The sequence below is a fragment of the Carettochelys insculpta genome, chromosome 6 (assembly GCF_033958435.1).
Source record: "Carettochelys insculpta isolate YL-2023 chromosome 6, ASM3395843v1, whole genome shotgun sequence".
Taxonomy (NCBI): Eukaryota; Metazoa; Chordata; order Testudines; family Carettochelyidae; genus Carettochelys; species Carettochelys insculpta.
The window spans coordinates 116,016,223-116,033,333 of NC_134142.1; the positions used below are offsets into that span (position 1 = coordinate 116,016,223).

Genomic DNA, 17,111 nt, shown 5'->3' on the forward strand with positions numbered 1-17,111 from the left:
TTTCCCGTCTCTGTCATATGTGGTGGATCTGGCATGGCGTTTTGTTCCCTACTCGTTCACAGCCTTTATCATCTCCATCATGCAGTTATCCTCCATCTTCTTTACTGTTGAGGACTTCTTGGATCATGCTTTGTCCGGAAGCTTGCCCTTGACCATTCTGCCATGTGTGACCTTAGGGGAGTACATGACTCCAAGAAGCATCACTCTCAGGGTCACTGAAACATACAAGTCTCTGTACTACTACAAGGTGGTTATCCATGGAGAGGATCAAAAATAACTCAAATTTAATTCTACTCTTGACCAAGTATGCTGAACATGAACATCATGAGCACTCTTTTCCAACAAAAGGACAAGTTCAAAACATCTCAGAGCCATGCAGAGTCCAAGCACTGGCATCTTCTTGACTATGTCATATCTTATGCCCAAGAATGCAGTGATATACTTCTGACAAGAGCAATGACAAGTGCTGACAATTGCTAGACTGCTCATTGCCTCATTTGATACAGAATGAAAATTAAGATCCTCCCAAATGGAGGCTGAAAAAGAAGGTCAGACACAAGCTGACCATTCAAGATCTGAAGAACCCCATTAAACGTTACCACTTCCAAGGAGTTTTAGGAGAAAAGCTTCCATCAGAGCTTCCAGAAGAAACTGAGGAATATTGGAGCCAGCTGAAAACCGTAATCTATTCTGTGAGGAAACCATAGGCTACCAAACCAGAAAACATTGATTAGAATGATGCTGAAATTAAGCAATGAGAAGAGAATGACATTTGTATTATAATTTATGTTGTTCTCTCAAACTCAAAGAGAGAAGCAATTGCCAAGGTGAGGAGAACTCAAGAATAAGCAATGGCCTGAGAAAGCACCAGAACTCCAAAATCTCACAGACATCCATAACACACTTTTTCTTTCTTTCTTCAGTACCATTAAGGCTGTCCACAGTTCAGCTTTTAATTGCATGAATCTCATTCACTCTAAGGATGGAACAACACTTCTGAAGGACAATGAAGCCATTTTCACTGGAAAGAACATTTTGAAGCTCTTTTTAATCATAACTCCCTGGTTGCAAATTAAGCCCTCGAGCAAATCCTCCTAATGACCTCCTGAGTATGCACTTGGAGACCTTCCCAATTTGCACGAGGAATACAATACCATTTAGCAGATAAAGAGCAACAAAACTGCAGGTTCAGATAGGATCACAGCTGAAATCTTTGAAGATGGTGGACCACAGCTAATTCAGTAGCTTTACCTGCCCATCCTTAAAATCTGGATAAAAGAGGAGATACCCAGTGAAATAAGGGATGCCCCGATTGTCACCCTCTTCAAGAAAGTGGATAAAGTAGACTATCTGGTGTATCACTCCTTGCCGCTGCAGGCAAAGTTCTGGCATGGATCCTTGCAACTCGCCTTCTGCTCGTCAGAAGAAATTTTACCAAGGTCATAGTGGTTTCCAACTGTCATGGAACTGTGGGTAAGATCTTCAGAGCACAGAAGCTGTAAGAAAAGCATAGGGAGCAAAACCAATCACTGTATATGGCTTTCACTGATCTAACTAAAGACTGACTCAGTGAATTGTTGTGCCCTGTGGACTGTACTTTCGAACACTGGATATCATCATAAAGAAATCAATGTCCTACCCTTGCTTCATGGTAACATAAAAGTGACTATACTGAGTAGTACTGGCTACGAGTGAATCTTTCATAAGAACAGCCACACTGGGTCAGACCATAGGTCCATCAAGCCCAGTACTCTGTCTTCCAACAGTGGCAAATGCCTGGCACCCCAGAGAGAATGAACAGAACAGATAATCATTAAGTGATCAATTTCCTGTCGCCCATTTCCAGCCTCTTGCAAACAGAGGCTAGGGACACCATCCATGCCCATCCTGGCTAACAGCATTGATGGACCTATCCCCCATAATTTTATCTAGTTCTTTTTTAAACTGTACTATAGTCTTGGTCTTCATCACATTCTCTGGCAAGGAGTTCCACAGGTTAACTGTGCATTGTGTGAAAAAAATATTTCCTATAGTTTGTTTTAAACCTGAAGCCTATTAATTTCATTTGGTGACCCTTAGTTCTTGTGTAGTGAGAAGGAGTAAATAAAGAATTTTTATTTATTTTCTCCACACCAGTCATGATTTTATATACCTCTGTCATATCCTCCCTTAAAAGGTCTATTTTCCAAGCTAAAAGTTCCAGTCTTATTAATCTCTCCTCATATGGCAGACGTTCCATACCCTTAATCATTTTTGCTGCCCTTTTCCAAACCTTTTCCAATTCCAATATACCTTTTTTGAGATAGGGCGACCACATCTGTACAAAGTATTCCAGATGTGGCTGTACCATGGATTTACATAAAGGTAGCATGACATTTTCTGTCTTATTATCTGTTCCTTTCTTAATGATTCCTAACATTTTGTTAGCTTTTTTGACTGTTGCTGCACATTGAGTGGATGTTTTTAGAGAGCTATCCACAATGACTCTAAGATGTCTCTCTTGAGCAGTAACAGCTAAGTCACACCCCATCATTTTATAAGTATAGTTGAGATTATATTTTCCAAAGTGTATTACTTTGCATTCAGCAACATTGAATTTCCTCTGCCATTTTGTTGCCCTATCTCCCGATTTATTAAGACCCTTTTGTAGCTCTTCACAGTCTGCTTGTGAATTAACTATTTGGAGTAGTTTTGTTGCATCTGCAAATTTTGCCACCTCACTGTTTATCCCTTTTCCCAGATCATTTATAAATATGTTGAACAGGATTGATCACAGTACAGACCCCTGGAGGACACCATTATTTACCTCTCTCCATTCTGAAAAATGACCATTTATTCCTACCCTTTGTTTCTGATCTTTTAACCAGTTACCGGTCCAAGAGAGGATCTTCCCTCTTATCCCATTAGAGCTAACTTTGCTTAAGAGCCTTTGGTGAGGGACCTTGTCAAAGGCTTTCTGAAAATCTAAGTACACTATATCCACAGAGTCCCCCTTGTCCACATGCTTGTTGACCCTTTTAAAAATTCTAATAGATTGGTGAGGCACAACTTCTCTTTACAACAGCCATGTTGACTCTTCCCCAACATGTCTGACAATTCTGTTCTTTATCAGAGTTTCAACCAGTTTGCCTGGTACTGAAGTCAGACTGACTAGCCTGTAGTCACCAGGATCACTTCTGGAACCCTTTTTAAAGATTGTCATCACATTACCTACCCTCCAGTCATCTGGAACAGAAGCTAATTTAAATGACAGGTTACAAACTACAGTTAGTAGTTTTGCAATTTTACTTTTGAGTTCCTTCAGAACTCTTGGGTGAATACCATCTGGTCCTTGTGACTTATTACTGTTTAGTTTATCAATTTGTTCCAAAACCTCTTCTAATGACACCCCAATTTGAGACAGTTCATCAGATTTGTCACCTGCAAAGAATTGCTCAGGTTTGGGAATGTCCCTCACATCCTCAGCCATGAAAGCTGATGTGAAGAAATGATTTAGTCTCTCTGCAATGGCCTTACCATCCTTGAGTGCTCCTTTAGCATCTTGATCATCCAGAGGCTCTACTGGTTGTTTAACAGGCTTCCTGCTTCTGATGTACTTAAAAATTTTTTTGCAATTACTTTTTGACTCTCTGGCTAGCTGCTCTTCAAATTCTTTTTTGGCCCTCCTAATTATATTTTTACACTTCACTTTGCAGAATTTATGTTCCTTTCTATTTTCTTCACTAGGATTTAACTTCCATTTTTTAAAGAATGCCTTTTTGTCTCTCACTGCCTCTTTTACTGCGCGTGGAACTGGAAGCATTTCAGAGAACTCTACCATGGAGGTCCTGGACTTCAATCTCCTACCTAGCAGCCTAAATTTGGCCTCCAGGACATCTCTCGTATCCTTCTCTATGTCACTGGTACCAACATGTACCATGACCACTGGATTCTCCCCAGCAGTACACAAGTCTATCTAGCTGTCTCGAGAGATCCGCAATCCTCGTACCAGGCAGGCAAGTCACCACGACGTTCTCCTGGTCATCACAAACCCAGCTATCTATGTTCCTAATGTTTGCATCACCCACAACTAAGACCTGTCTCTTCCTAATAACTGGAGTTCCCCTCCCTGGAGAGGTATCCTCAGTGTGAGAGAATATTCTGACATTATCTGGAAGGAGGGTCCCATATACGGGATCAATTCCCTCTGCTCCAGGTAGATGTTCTCCTTCCCTGAGACTTTCATCCTCCTCAACAGCACTGAGGCTGTCACACTGGAGGTGGGACCATTCTACTACATCCCGAAAAGTCTCATCTACGTACCTCCCCATCTCTCTCAGCTGCTCCAGTTCTACCACCCTGGCCTCCAAAGCATGTACACAGTCTCTGAGGGCCAGGAGTGCCTCGCACTGGATGCACACATAGGCTACCTGCCCAGAGGGTAGAAAATCATACATGCTGCATTGGGTGCAACAAACTGGATAGCCCCCATCCTGTTGCTGGGCTTCTGCCTGCATTGTCTTATTAAACCTGAAGCAGGTCCCTTGGATTAAGTTAGGTTGTTACTGGCTTTAAATTCGAGTTGGACAATTTAAGTGTTGCTAACCCACGCCCTAAACTCCCTCACAGAACTCCCCTGTTGGCTGCTCCTGTTTGCTAGCTCCTTTGGTCACTTAGGGGCAGGCTTTATAAAGCCATGCCCTGCCTGAGTAGCCCCGCCCCCATGTTAAGGGCTACTAGGTTCAGCATACGGTCCTTCAAACAAACAAGACGACAGTATCTTTCAGGAAGGCAGCAAGCACACAACACCACAAAGTACAAGCCAGAGTCAAACAGGACTGCATCATCATCCCAACTATGTTTGCAGTTTTTATTGCCCTCATTCTTTACCTAATTGCTGCATCACGATAAACATACATCTATCGTGTATGTGACCCAGCGCATTATACATATCACTGATACATATGATTTACCTGTAAAAATATTTTGTGGGCTTTTAGCCTCTCAGAATAAACGAACAAACTCTTATGAGCCCCAACCTATTTTGTTCTATTTACACACAGTTGTGCGGCCTTCTTTATGTCTCGGATATCAAAGGTACGCACCCCTTAGAGAGAGGCTGGAACACTGAGTCACCTCTGAGGATGCTTTCCATTTTAATTGAGAGGTTTGATGCAAGAGAAAGAATTCTACCCAGGCCAGGATGCACTACCTTGTTTTGCTTCAAATAAAGTGGACAAAGCTATGGAAGGCTTGAGACCCAAATTTAAATTCCACAGTTTCATTATCTACTTATATATCTCCAAGAATAACATCAGCCAAAAAAGAAGTGCTATGCAATAGATTTACTGTCTATGTGAGGCTATCCATTTATACTGAAAACTTTATGCAGCCATTTTTCAAACATTGTATTTTGTATTTTTTAAAAGAATATAGTTTAATATATAACTATTCCTGTGAAATATGTATGATAAAATTAAAAATATATACAACATACCCTTGTTAATGTTACGATGGCTATGTCTACGCTAGAAGTATCTATCGACAGAAGTTACTGTCAACAGGGAAATCTCGACAGAACTTCTGTCAACAGATTGCATCTACACGCAACTTGCTCTGTAGACAGAGAACTGCCAGACTGCTCTGCCCTCTGGTGACAGAAAGCGGAATGGCAGCTCTGCAAAGAGGGCTGCCCCGCAACCGCAAGCCCTCTCTGTTGACAGAAGTGTCTAGATTGCACTGCTGTTGACAGTACTATGTCGAGAGACTGTTATGCCTCAAATTTTTGATTAGTAACAGAGAGAAAGCCGTGCTAGTCTATATACTATCAAAACAAAAAAAGCAGTAAAATAGCACTTTAAAGACTAACAAAATAATTTACTAGGTGAGCTTTCATGGGACAGACCCACTTCTTCAGACCATAGCCACATAGAACAGACTCAATATTTAAGGCATATAGAACCAAAAATAGTAATCAAGGTTGACAAATCAGAAAAAAAATTATCAAGGTGAGCAAATCAGAGAGCAGAGGGGCAGGGGGTGGGGTTAGAAATTAGATGAAGCCAAGTATGCAAAAGAGCCCCTATAGTGTCCCAGAAAATTTGCCTCCCGGTTCAAACCACGTGTTAATGTGTTGAATTTGAATATGAAAGAGAGTTCAGCAGTCTCTCTTTCCAAAGCAGAGTGAAAATTCTTCTTCAATAAGACACAAACTCTTAAGTCATTAACAGAATGGCCAACTCCATTAAAATGTAGATTAACTGGTTTGTAGGTTAATACTGTCACGGAAAATGCAGAGTTCTGTCGAGACTGTCAACAGAATGCTTTAAGTGTGTAGACTCTCCCTGAGTTATGTCGGTGCCTTCTGTCAACGAAACTCTCTAGTGTGGACCCAGCCTATTAAAACAGTAAATCGTTCATTTACTGACCTGCATTGCTCAATTTGTTTTTAATTTTACAGGTTTTTCATGTATTCATTTAATTCCTCTCTACCCTGAAAAACTGGATGCATAGTAACAAAGACACATGGATTAACAGGCAGGTAAATATAATAAGTTAAATATAATTTTAAGATGGTGTAATGTAATAATAAAAGTTAAAATAAAAGCAGGCAAATGCAAAGTAAGTGAAAAATTTAAGGTTCTCAATAACCTGATCACATAACATTTTTATTATTGCTTCCTAGTCTTAGACATTAAATATATAATTTAGCACATTTCTGTTTAGGTTGTTACATAAATATCAAACAAGCCTAGGTTAACATTGCTGTAATGTAACATTTGTCAGTAATTTGAATACGTATAACAAAAAAACCCTCAGAAAATCATGTTCAGTTTTGCTTAGGTCAGTTATTAGGGGCACAGTTATTCATTATCTTACCAATGAAGAAAATTATGTATGTCATTGAGAAGCTCAGAATTACTTCAGTTAATCCATCATTGAAGATATGAGACAGCCAATACATAACAATTTTTGAACTCAAAAATCCAAATATGGTACTTGCAAAAAATTTTAATATTAATTTAATAATAATCTCCTTCGCTGTAAAAGAAGAAAACACTGAATTACAAGTTGGCAATTCACTTTCTAAAAACTCTTTAAAGTACAGTTATAATTTCTAGTAAACATGAGTTAATTCTTGTCCCTATGTCTTCTAGAATTCAAGACTTCAACACACACAATTCAAATATTCAATAACTAGGAAATGCTCAGCTAAGCTTTCTCCACATATCTTCCAAAAGAACATCAGTTTAATATGAAAAAAGCTCACAGACTTATGAATATGAGGAAAAACATTTGAGGACAAGAAAGTATTCTAGCCCAACAGCAATCTTGAAGAACTTTTCTATGTGAATGTCCATTCTATTTTCAAATATGTGAATTAGTCAAGCTAGCAGAGGGTTCTGATATCTCTATAAAAATTATTTTTTCATGTTTGTCTATGAGACTTTGCATGTAATGTGAGATAATGATTTTCTTGCAAGGTCATCCATAATTATGGACCTCCATAAACAATTCCTGTTGGAGATGGGCTTCAAAGATAAGAGCCTACATACAGTTGAAAGCTTTCAAATTTTAAGCCAAGATCAATACTAGCCACCATCCTACTTCATCCCTAAAAATCCCTCTTAATAATTTGTAATGAGGTATAGGACTATAACTACACAAAGCCATACAGAGAGCAACAAAGCTGAGAGACAAGAGTGCCACGAATCTTGGGAAAATTGCAGCTCCAAAACCACATGTACTACAGTCAATATTGTCAATTTTAAAAGTTTTACAGTAGATCCTGCATTTATGCGAGGCTTATGCTCCCATGCACCCTCGCGTGACCCAAATTTTGCATAAGTCGGGTGGTGGGGGGCTGGAGCTTTTTTCCCCCAATGTGTATCCGCCATGTCTTACCATCCTGAAAAACATGTCTTCCTCAGATTGAGGATAAACAGGAAGATAATTTCAATTCAATAATCCAATTCAGGCCCCAAAATCCTGAAATAACATTTGGCTTCAACCTTAAGGAACCCAGTTTTAGCCTACTACTCTGACAAGATAAGTAGGAGGAAGGTTGGGGCAGTGGTAAGTTACCAAAAGATACAACAAAGGGAGCTGAAATTAGAAGTGGAACACACAAGCAAGGGAAAGTAACACAGGAAGAGGAAGTACTGGACAGAAGACAGCAAGAACACAGGAGCTGAGGAAAGGAAACTTCATGAAGGAGAAGTACCTGGTGTGTACAAGCCTGTGTGAAGCAATGAACCTTGTCTGCATTGGACGACGAAGACCGTCATGCCTATGTATTCCTATGGGAAGTGTGGGTTAATACTGCCAATGTGTACTGCCGTTAGAATGTTTCTCTTTAAAATCATCTCTCTCTCTTTCTCATGTATTATATGATTAAGAAAAGAAGCAAATGTTTTAGACTCTATGGAAAGTTTATCGAAATGTGTTACATGTTTTGAAATTATCATGAGCTCCAGAAAATGTTAAATTGTAAATCCAAAGGATTACAGCTTGAAGTAGACTTCTGGTATATTTAAGTGTGAGTTAAGTTCAACATCTTTATTAATGATGGATTGTACTCTCAGCAAATTTGCAGATGATGCTAAACAAGGGGGAGAGGTTGATACAGTGGAGGGTAGGAATAGGGTTCAAGACGACCCAGACAAATTGGAGGATTGAGACAGAAGAAATCTGGTGAGGTTCAACTAAGACAAGTGCAGAGTCCTGCACTTAGGACAGAGGAATCCCAAGCTCCACTACAGGTGGGAACCGACTGGCTAAGCAGAAGTTCTGCAGAAAAGGATACAGGGATTACAGTGCATAAGAAGCTGGATAGCAGCAACATTATGCCTTGGTAGCCAATACAGCTAACAGCATACCAGCATGCATTAGAAGGAGCACTGCCAGCAGATCTAGGGAAGTGATTATTCCCCTTTATTCAGCATTGGTGAGGCTGCATCAGGAGTACTGCATCCATTTCTGGAACCCCACCCCTGCTTTACAAAAAGGATGTGGACACACTGGAGAGTCCAGCAGAGGGCGACAAAAAGATTATGGTGCTGGAGCACATGACTAATCAGGAGAGGATGAAGGATTTGGGCTTTAATCTACAGAAGAGAAGAGTGGGGCAGGACGGGGGTAGTTGACAAAAGCCTTCAAGTACCTAAAAGGAGGTTGAAAAAAGGATGGAGAAAGGCTGTTCTCAGTGGTGACAGATGATAGAACAAGGTGCAATGGTCTGAGGTTGCATTGGGGGAGGTTTATGTTGGATATTAGGAAAAACTATTTCACTAGGAGACTAGTGAAGCTCTAGAATGGATTATCTAGGGAAGTGGTAGAATCTCCCTCTAAATTCTCGCTTGACAAGACGCAGGCTGGGATGATTTAGTTGTGATTGGTCCTGTTTTCAGCATGGAGTTGGACTCAATGACCTTCTAAGGTCCCTGCCAACCCTATGATTTTATGATTCTTTGTGGGAGCCTGAAGTATCAAATTTGTGCACAGAGGGGGCAAAAGCAGCTGAACAGTTCTCAGAAGGAGGAGTCGAAGTTTGTACCTTGAGGATGTATCTAGGGAACCCAAGATTGGAGCAGTGGCTGGACCCCAGGTAGACTTTGGAGGCTTAAGGCACTCAGGGATCCAGAGGCTTGACTCTCCTCACAGCAGCCTGGAGAGTGGCCAGCAGAGGGCTCCCAACTGGGTCTTTGAAATATGTTTCCCAAATAAATCACTCTCATAAACCACAGACAAAAATAAAAAAGCAGTCCAGTAGCACTTTATAATATTGAGTCTGTTCTGGGATGGCTATGGTCTGAAGAAGTGGGTCTGTCCCATGAAAGCTCACCTAATAAATTGTTATGTTAGTTTATAAAGTGCTACTGGATTGCTTTCTTGTTTTGATAGTATATAGACTAGCACCGCTCCCTCTCTGTTACTACACAGACAAAAATGTAATTCTTGTAGCACACATGCTCAACCCAATGGCCACATTATCTGGATCCTCATCTGTTAAAATCAATTTATTCAATGTCAAATCTAAACTCTCTCAGGCAACCGGAAATATGAAAATCAAAGGATTTCTTTTAACCTGAATAGTTCGATTGAACTATTTAATATTATAAAAATGAATATCATTCAGTACTAAAGGTATCTTTACTTTTGAATGTTTTAAATGTATTTTATTCTGCCTAAATAGTGTTAATTTATAATAGAATTTAGTGTGTGTTTACTAGAGAAATCAGAATTTCGTTGCACAACTAGAACCTCATAGGTCTCCAAATATCTGAGTATTAAAAGAGAATACAACACAATGGATTACAATAGATAATGGAGAATACAATGGAAAATATTGCCTTACCAAATTCAGTATGATGGTCATATACAAGATCCTTGTAAAGTTCAAAAACAATTATTGTGGTAGCATCATTGAACAAAGACTCTCCTTTAATTAGATTAATGACAATTTTTGAAAGACCTTAACGAAAGAAAATAGAACTGTTATATGAAACTCTTCTACTACACTAATGAAAAATCAGAGTTTAGTTACATGTTAACTGCACCAATTCCACATATGTGATTTTAAACCCTTTTAAGTAAACGTGCTGAACAGAAGACTCTGTGGACACACTATACTCAATTTAAACCAAAATTTATTTCCATTTAGTTAAAGTTGAACTGGAATAGGTTAAGTTAAATCAGAATAAGTCACTCTTAAAATGTAACGAGTGTCTAAAAAGGTATTTACAGTAGTTTAACTAAATCAGTTTCAAATCAATGGGAGTTAAACTGGTAAAACTTCAGCATTAAGATATGACCTAAATAACTTATCTGGGAGGGTTTCTCAGAGTATAAACAATGAAAACTAAAAGGGAGTTATTCACTTGGTGCAGTAATGACTGTTCAAGATGTGTTCTCCCGTGGGTGCGCCAGTGTTTGTGACAGATACCCTGGAACAGCAGGTTTGAAATTTGCAGAGCAGTTTCCCTAGCTGGGGCATGCATCCACAGAAAGCATTTACCACTGATGCCTCCTGAGCACCCAACACATGCAGCCCTAGCCCCTCCCCTTCACGTCCTCTTGTACCTCTGAGTAACTAAGACTCCAAGGAGAGTGGAGGAAAAGGAGGGTCATGGAGCACCCATGGGGACACAGTTGTTACTACACGAAATGAGTAACTCCCTTTTCTTCTTTGAGTGCTCTCCAAATGGGTCTCCAGCATTGGTGACTATAAAGCAGTATTTGAATTAGATGGAGGGATTCAAAGTCATTAATTAGCAGTGCTGGATAAAATGACAGTAGCCACCAGAGTCTGATGCCACTTGTGGTAGCGTTGTGCAATGTTTGGCAAAAGTGTAGTCAGATGAACACACTGCAGCCCAACAGATGTTCTTCTGGGGACACTGTTAAGAAAGGTTGCAGAAACAGAGATCGCTCAAGTAGAGTTTGCCCAAGGTTGGTGTTACAGTGGTCTATTGACCAGATTATGGCACCTGAGTATGCACATGTGTATCCATTTAGAAACACACAGATGAAATAGGTGTGCTGCTGGAAATCTCAGCAATGGAAATAAACAGTCTCAGTGATTTGTAAAAGGGTCTGGTTCTTACTAAGAAAAAGGCTAGTGTTCTTCAGATATCAAAAGTGTGCATTATTGCCTCTTTTTGTGAGATGTGTGGCTTTGGAAAAAAGCAGGCAACAATATGAGCTCATTAATGTGGAAAGCTGTTCACACTTTTGGGACAAATGCTAGGTGATGCCTCAAAGTGACCATATGCATTGTAAAAGCAATGTAAGAAGGTTCTGACATCAGGGCTAAAAGCCCCCCAACTCTCCTCACTGAGCAAGAAACAGTCCTTCACATATAGGAAGGGGAGTGGAACTGTGACAAAAAGGTTCAAATAAAGACCCAGTGAGTCCGTTCAAAACCAAATTCAAGTTCCATGCCAGGAATGGAGGTCAGTGGGGAAGGTATATGTTTTGAAGGCCTCTAAGAAACCATTTTTTGTGATGAGGTGAGCAAAAACTAATAAGCCATCTACAGACATGTGGACAGCTGCTATTGATGAGAGGTGGACTCTGAGCAAAGAAACTGACAGACCCAACATCTGAGACAGAGCACAAGTAATCAAGAAGAGCAGTAAGTGGGGAGGTGCAAGGATTTATGCTCTTCCCCAGCACCAGTGTGAGAGAAAGCTCCATTTTTGCAGGTAAGTTTTTTGAGTAGAGGGTCTCCTGCTATGGAGGAGAACATCCTTCATTTGTTAGGAGCATTGTGCTTCCATTTATCCAAATGAGATAGAAGCCATGCGTAAAGGTGAAGAGTGTGTGGCTGGGGATGTAGCATCCTCCCATGCTTCTGAGAGAGGAGATTATGCCTGTGTGGCAGTAGATTTGGGGGTCAGATCAAGAGCTGTGCAGGAACAGGAACCATGCTTGGTGTGACCAGGATGGTGCTATGAGAATAACACAAGACCCCTCCGCACAGATCTTATGGAGTACTTTCAGGATGAGAGATACGTGGGGAAGGTGTAGAATACAGGAGCTCTCCATTCGATCAGGAATGCATCTCTGAGGGATCCCCGCCCAAGCCCAGCATTAGAACAAAACAGGGGTCATCTAGTGTTGTCAGAGGTGGCAAAGAGATCTATCATAGGCCAACCACTGCAGGAGACAACCAATTCACAACCTTGGTGTGGAGTTCCCTCTCACCGTCTGCAGAAAAAACATGACTGAGGGAGTCAGGAATGGAGTTGGAGACCCCCAGTACACAGGATGCTGTGAGTGTGACCTGGCTGCAGAAACACCAGTTCCATAAGCATATGGCCTCTGCACACAAGGAACAAGAGCAGGTGCCACCTTGTCTCTTTATAGAAAACATGGTAAAGATATTGTCCATAAGGACACAGACTGTGTGGTTGGTAATTTTAAACAAGACATGTGCACAAGCATTTTTGACTGTTCTAAGCTCTAGAAGATTGATATGAAGGGACCTCTCATGTGCAGACCACTTACTCTGTACCATTGGACCTTCCAGGTGAGCTCCCCAAACCAACAAGGATGCATCCATTGCAATCTGCAGTGTAGATTCAGGTTGATGGAATGGGATGCCCAAGAGGACACTGTCCGCCAACATCCACCATTGTAGAGAGTTGAGAATGTCTGTAGGCACAGCAACCCTCTTATGGAGGGGATGCACCGACTAAACATACACCAATGCTATCCAGAACTGAAAATGCTGGAAATGGAGGTAGGAATGAGGGACCGGGTAAGTAGTTGCTACCATGTGGCCCATTAGCCGCTAGCAGATGACATGTGGTAGACAGACTCATGGATATTATGGTTATGAGATCTTGGTAATTATGTGCAGGCTGAGATCCAACTGAGTCTGGCACTGATACATTTTATATCATGCGTACATCTAGTTTTGATTTCTGCCAGCTTATCAAGAATCTGAGCTCTGGTCTTGTTCACCATGAAAACGGCTTTATCCTTTGACAAACCTTTTATTATGGAGTCGTCTAGGTAAGGGAAGAGGACTACATGACACCAACAAAGATAAGCCACTGCCAGAACTTTGGAGAATCTTTCTTTCTTCTTGGCTGTCACTCAATAACGAGTAGGACGTCTTCATGTCACCCTTCTGTTTGAAGCTTCATCGATGTCTAAGCAGCCCAATACTGGAGCTGTGGATTTAATCACAAAAGAGGCAGATGTAAGTTGTCCAAGGGGCGTGGGGCAGTTTTTGACACACTTTTCCTCTTCTTCACCTATCCTCATCTGCACTGTGGTGGGACCTTTCAAATTGTGCCACCCCCCCTCATGGATTACTGTTCTCCGCTGGGGACAGTCTTGGGGAAGGTTATCTCAAGTGCTGACATTGATGCTACACTACTTCATGTGTGCCTTCAGCATGTCCTTATATCACTTCCACTGGCCCCCAATGTTCTTCTGTCCTTCCTCCAATTCGGAAAACAGAATCTGTTTTGGGAGGTGCTGATCAAACATCCAAACCACATGACAAGTCCAACGAAGTTGTTGATGAACGATAATGGCTTCAATGCTGGTCATGTTTGACTCTTCATGTGCCTATCCTCCCAAAAGATATTTAGGATTCTCCTGTGGAAGCACTGATGTTATTGTTCAAGTGCCTTCAAACAACACTTGTATGTTCTCCAGGTTTCACACGCATATAGTAGCATTGGAACAACCACTGCTCGGTATACAAGGAGCTTTGTCTTGAGGTGCAAAGGACAGGCCTAAAGGCAGAACCTTGTATTGATAGTGTTCTATCCTTGGTATAAATCAAAGGTAATGTCTGTGAGAGGTGAATGGTGCTGTGAAAGTAGGCATCTTGTAGGTTGAGGGCTGTGAACCAGTCCCCATGATCCAGTGCTGAAGTGATGGTGGAAAGTGTGGCCATCTTGAAATGTTGCCTCTTAAACAATTTGTTGAGTGTGAGGAGATCTAAACTAGGTCTCCAACCCTGTTCTTTTTTCCATTAGAAAATACTTGAACTAGAATCCCATTCCCTGGAATTCCTGGGGTATCCTCTCTATGGCTCCAAGAAGCAAAAGACAATGCAATTCCTGCTGTAACAAGGTCTCATGAGAGGGGTCCCTGAAGAGGGACAGGGTGCCAGGTAGTGTGTCTGTGTGGGGGGGAGGCAGAGTAGAAATGAAAGTGATAGTGTATCCCATGTGGATTATTTCCAGCACCCATTGGTCCAATGTTATCTACTCTCACTCTTTCAGGGAGGTGGTGAGTAAAAAGATGGCACTGTGGTGATGGCATTGGATCGTGGGGGAGGTCGTGCAGGCCCTTGACCACAGGCCTTCAAACCTGCTGCTTGGAGGTTTGAGCAGCGGTGTGGCAACCTTTGTTGGAGCGTCTCCTCTGGGGACGCTGCCTAGGTCTAATGTCTTAATACTGTCTCTGTGGAGGACTGTTGTAATGCCCATATTGACCATACCTGTTGCAGTCAAATGGAGTATACCATTTACAGTGGTAAGGTAATATATACATGCCCAGAGTGCACAATGTTGTTCTGCAGTCCTTGGAGGTGTGAAGGATTTCATTGGTATTTGATATGAACAGCTTTTGTCTGTTGAAGAGGAGGTCTTCCACCTTTAACTGGAGCTCATGGGGCACCGCTGACGTCTGGTGCCAGGATACCCTTTGCATGACCACTGCCGTTGTGGTTATCCTAGCTGCAGTGTCTGCCATATCAAGAGCAGTTTGCGGAGCCATACGGGCAATAGTATGACCCTCATGAATTATTGCTATTGCTCAATTTGTTTTGGCATGATGTTAGTGAGTTCCCCTAATTTTGAGTAATTATCAATTTGAAATCCTGAGTTGTAATGTGAAGAATAGACCTTTCTACCAAAAAGGTCTAGTTTCTTATAATCCTTCTAGTTCCGTGTTTTATACTGAGGTAATTTAGCCCTCTGCAAAGCCAACTCTACCACCACAAAGTTTGGTTGTGGGTAAGTAAAGAATTCCAAGTCCTTGGGACGGAGAAAGTAAAGTATTTTCTGTCCACCCTCTTAGAAGCAGGTTGGATTCATGTAGGCATTTGACACAGCGCATCTGAGGTTTCCATAACTGCCTCATCTATAGGCAAGCCAAGTTTGCCCTAAAGAGTAGGATGCAGGTTTTTGAGCAGACAGTGCTCTTTTTCTTGCAGCTTCTATAATGAGACCAGCTAGGTCGCTGCCACCCTTTTAAACAATTCTTGGAACTGCCTGATATCATCCATCAGGCATATGTCAGACAGTACCACTGCATCCTGTGGCAATAAAGGCACAGTATGAATGGGAGAAGCTCCCAAAGTTTGAGTGTCAGTGTAGTTATCAGCTAAATGCCTGTCCTTCTCTGACCCCTCAGCCGGGGTAGGGAGGGATTAAGATGGAGGTACTGGTCTGTTTGGTGGAGCAGAACAGGCTCAGGGCAGTTGTCCGTGTAGGTCCCAGTGATCCCAGGGTGCCCACTGTGGTGGATAAGGGAGGAAAGAGGTATGCCCAAGGGGGATATCATGCAGGATGTCAAGTATCAGGAGGCATAGCCATGTCAGTCTGGATCTGCAAAAGCAATGAGGGGTCCTGTGGCACCTTATAGACTAACAGAAATGTATGAGCATAAGCTTTCGTGGGCAAAGACCCACTTTGTCAGATGCAGGTGAGCTCTCTCTCAGGATGGTGCGCTCTCTCTGTGGAGACAGTGTAAGCATGCATTCACTGGTGATGAATACTGGGATGACAGCGTGCTCACCTGGTCCCTATCAATAAGAACTATGGTGAGGAAGTATTGGACCACTGGTGTCTCTGAGAGAGCTGCATATAATAGACCGTGCTGGCAATGAAGATGGGGGAGGAGGATGTGAATGCTGGTACTCGCCCTGACCCTCAGGTGGTGAATGTGGTCTGGCAGCCACAGGCTGTGATAACTGCTGGTCTACCTTAACCACAGAAGCAGCTGCAGTAGGAGGTGGCAGTATTGTAGGCACTTCCAACTTATCTGGGTATGCTGCTTTTGTCTGTGGTGCCGCGGCTTTAACTGGTGCTGGGCTCTTTGAATATACTGGTGCTTCTTTTGACACCCAGGAGGCATGTGCCAGTGTTGGTGCTGCCAAATGAGTTCTGAACGCTGACTTAGAGGCAGTAGCTCCTGAAGTGCCTGGTCTCTCTCCCCTGATGATTTTGGGGAGGAGGGGGACAGCAGAGAGAGGGCAGGGGGAAGCCTTCTTTTTCACTGATGCCCTGGGCTACGTCTACACGTGCAGCCAACATCGAAATAGCTTATTTCGATGCTGCAACATCGAAATAGTCTATTTCGATGAATAACGTCTACACGTCCTCCAGGGCCAGCAACGTCGATGTTCAACTTCGACGTTGCTCAGCCCAACATCGAAATAGGCGCAGCGAGGGAACGTCTACATGTCAAAGTAGCACACATCGAAATAGGGATGCCAGGCACAGCTGCAGACAGGGTCACAGGGCGGACTCAACAGCCAGCCGCTCCCTTAAAGGGCCCCTCCCAGACACAGTTGCACTAAATAACACAAGATACACAGAGCTGACAACTGGTTGCAGACCCTGTGCCTGCAGCATAGATTCCCAGCTGCCGCAGAAGCA

The 17,111-nt window shown here is 42.1% G+C and overlaps 1 protein-coding gene across 1 annotated transcript in view; it reads right to left on the reverse strand.

Annotated features, from left to right (window-relative positions):
* Window positions 1-15,225, reverse strand: part of LOC142015137 (solute carrier family 9 member C1-like) — a 191,552-nt gene extending 176,327 nt beyond the window's left edge. Inside the window, exons 1-3 of the mRNA XM_074998556.1 lie at window positions 14,948-15,225; window positions 10,209-10,261; window positions 6,859-7,020 (exon numbers count right to left, since the gene is read on the reverse strand). Of these exons, the coding sequence (XP_074854657.1) occupies window positions 6,859-7,020; window positions 10,209-10,261; window positions 14,948-15,225 (493 nt within the window). The remainder of the gene's footprint in view (window positions 1-6,858; window positions 7,021-10,208; window positions 10,262-14,947) is intronic.
* Between the last annotated feature and the right edge of the window lie 1,886 nt (window positions 15,226-17,111).